General features: G+C 52.6%; 1 protein-coding gene across 1 annotated transcript in view; it reads left to right on the plus strand.

Moving 5' to 3' along the window:
• PLA2G4C (phospholipase A2 group IVC) overlaps positions 1–1,899 on the plus strand; it is a 43,448-nt gene that overhangs the window by 28,830 nt on the left and 12,719 nt on the right. Inside the window, exon 9 of the mRNA XM_045292650.1 lies at positions 567–695. Coding sequence (XP_045148585.1) covers positions 567–695 — 129 coding nt within the window. The remainder of the gene's footprint in view (positions 1–566; positions 696–1,899) is intronic.

A 1,899-nucleotide genomic window follows, 5' to 3' on the forward strand; every position in this document is an offset into this window, starting at 1 on the left:
CCGATCAATGAGATGTCTTGAAGCAGGGTCATGGTCTTAATATAACAATAGTAAACTACGCTACTACATTTGGGGACAGTCTGAGTAAAGAGCCGATGTCCGTGCAAAGGCTGAGATAGCTCTCTTTCTCACCAGATCAGAAATTCCTGGGGCAATCTTTGCAAGAGCACAACGAAGATCATCGTCCACAACCTTTACCCGGTAATTATAATTCATGAAGTGTCATTTTACCTCCAATACTACTGCTTACAACACAGCAGCTGCTCTCTCCACACGTGTGCCTGGTCCACATAAGTACATTATGGTGCCAACTCTGTCGCATGCACCTGTATTTTTGTACGGGTGGATGTGATGGGGTTGGAATGATGATGGCATCATGCCAGGTACTCGTAGGTGGGCCTATCTGCATGTGGGCAGACCCACGGATAGAGGAGGGGTGTCGCAGTTCCTCAGACCATCAGAAATAGGTGTTTTCTGATGATCTTGGGTGACCCCTGTGAAAGGGTCGTTCGACCCCCAGGTTGAGAAGCCCTGCTTTCAGGGGACCTCCTGGGTTTCTCGCACAGGTAAAGACGAGGATGCCTGGCTGTCGGCGATGGCCGAGAGGTGGGATCAGATTTCGGAAGAGGAGCAGGGCCAGTTCATGGAGTACCTGGTACGCTGCTTCGCAAGGGCAGGACCGCTGACGTTCCACGGTGAGTGCCATCGTCACCCACCTCCGCTGGCCGCGTAGTGGTGATGTTATTGGGCTGCTCATCGCCAGGTCGGCAGTTCGAAACCACCAGCCGCTCTTCCTGGGAGAGACGAGGTTTTTCGACTCCCGTCAAACCCGCTGGGCTGCAGTTCTACCCCTGCCCCATAGGGGTCACTCTGAGGCGGAATAGACTGTGGCAGGGAGTTTGGTTTGTGTCTCCCTGGCTCCCTCTTCCTGACTCCTGCCTTAGAGTCCTTGGCGCCCCACCTAGGGGACCCCTGCAGCCCAGGGAGTTCTGCAAAGTACTGTGTGGGTGCTCTTAGGTGTCCTCGAGTCGATTCCAACTCCTAGCCACCCCAAGAGACACACGAATTAAAACCATGTCGTCTTCCGCGTTTTTAAAGTGTGCCTCCGCTTACATCATTCTCATAAAAGTATGTGCCATCCGTGCTGTTGCCCTGCGGTTTTCATAACAAAGCACAGAGATGGTCAGCGACTTACTCCAAGTCACACAGCTAGTAGCAAGAGGTGCAGTCAAGATTCAAATCAGTATCAAGCTCAAGCATCCATGTCCCTGGTTACTTTGCTGCCTTGCTGCTCTGCCTGTCGTTCAGAGAAAGGGCTGAATGCTGAGACCCAGGGACAGAAAGGCCAGTGGGCAGGCGGGCATGGTGTTCTGTCCTGGGTGGAAGAAGACGCTCTATAAAGAGCTGACATCGCTGATCGAGGAGAATAGACACACCGAAGAGATCCCTCCGAGGTGAAGTGGACGCCACCACCTGTCCGTGAGTCTGTAGGAGTGTGTTCCCTTCCGCTTTGCCGCAACGCTGGTAGTTCAAACACCAGCAACGTCACCACGGATGGGGGACAGGCTTCAGAAGAGCTTCCGGAGTAAGGCTGGTTGAGAAGAAAGACGGTGGTCTACTTCCGAAAGCCCACTGACAATTGTGACTAATTATTGATGCAGCCGACCATGGTCTGTTGCTGGAAGATGAATCCCCTGTGTTGGAAGGCACTCCAGATACACAGTGACGGCGATAGGGTGGTCATCTGGCCCAGTATCGAGTTTGATCCGGCATAATCAAAATTACAATGGTCTCCGCCTGACAGCAAGGCTGTTCGAGATTCTTGCCCGTGGCTAGCGTGGATCTGCCAGCAGCTCAGTCTGACCAGATATGCTGCAAAAGGGTTATTTTTAGTGTATA

Source organism: Echinops telfairi, unplaced genomic scaffold (genome assembly GCF_000313985.2).
Source record: "Echinops telfairi isolate 266 unplaced genomic scaffold, ASM31398v2 ScPeMD7_655;HRSCAF=1070, whole genome shotgun sequence".
Taxonomy (NCBI): Eukaryota; Metazoa; Chordata; class Mammalia; order Afrosoricida; family Tenrecidae; genus Echinops; species Echinops telfairi.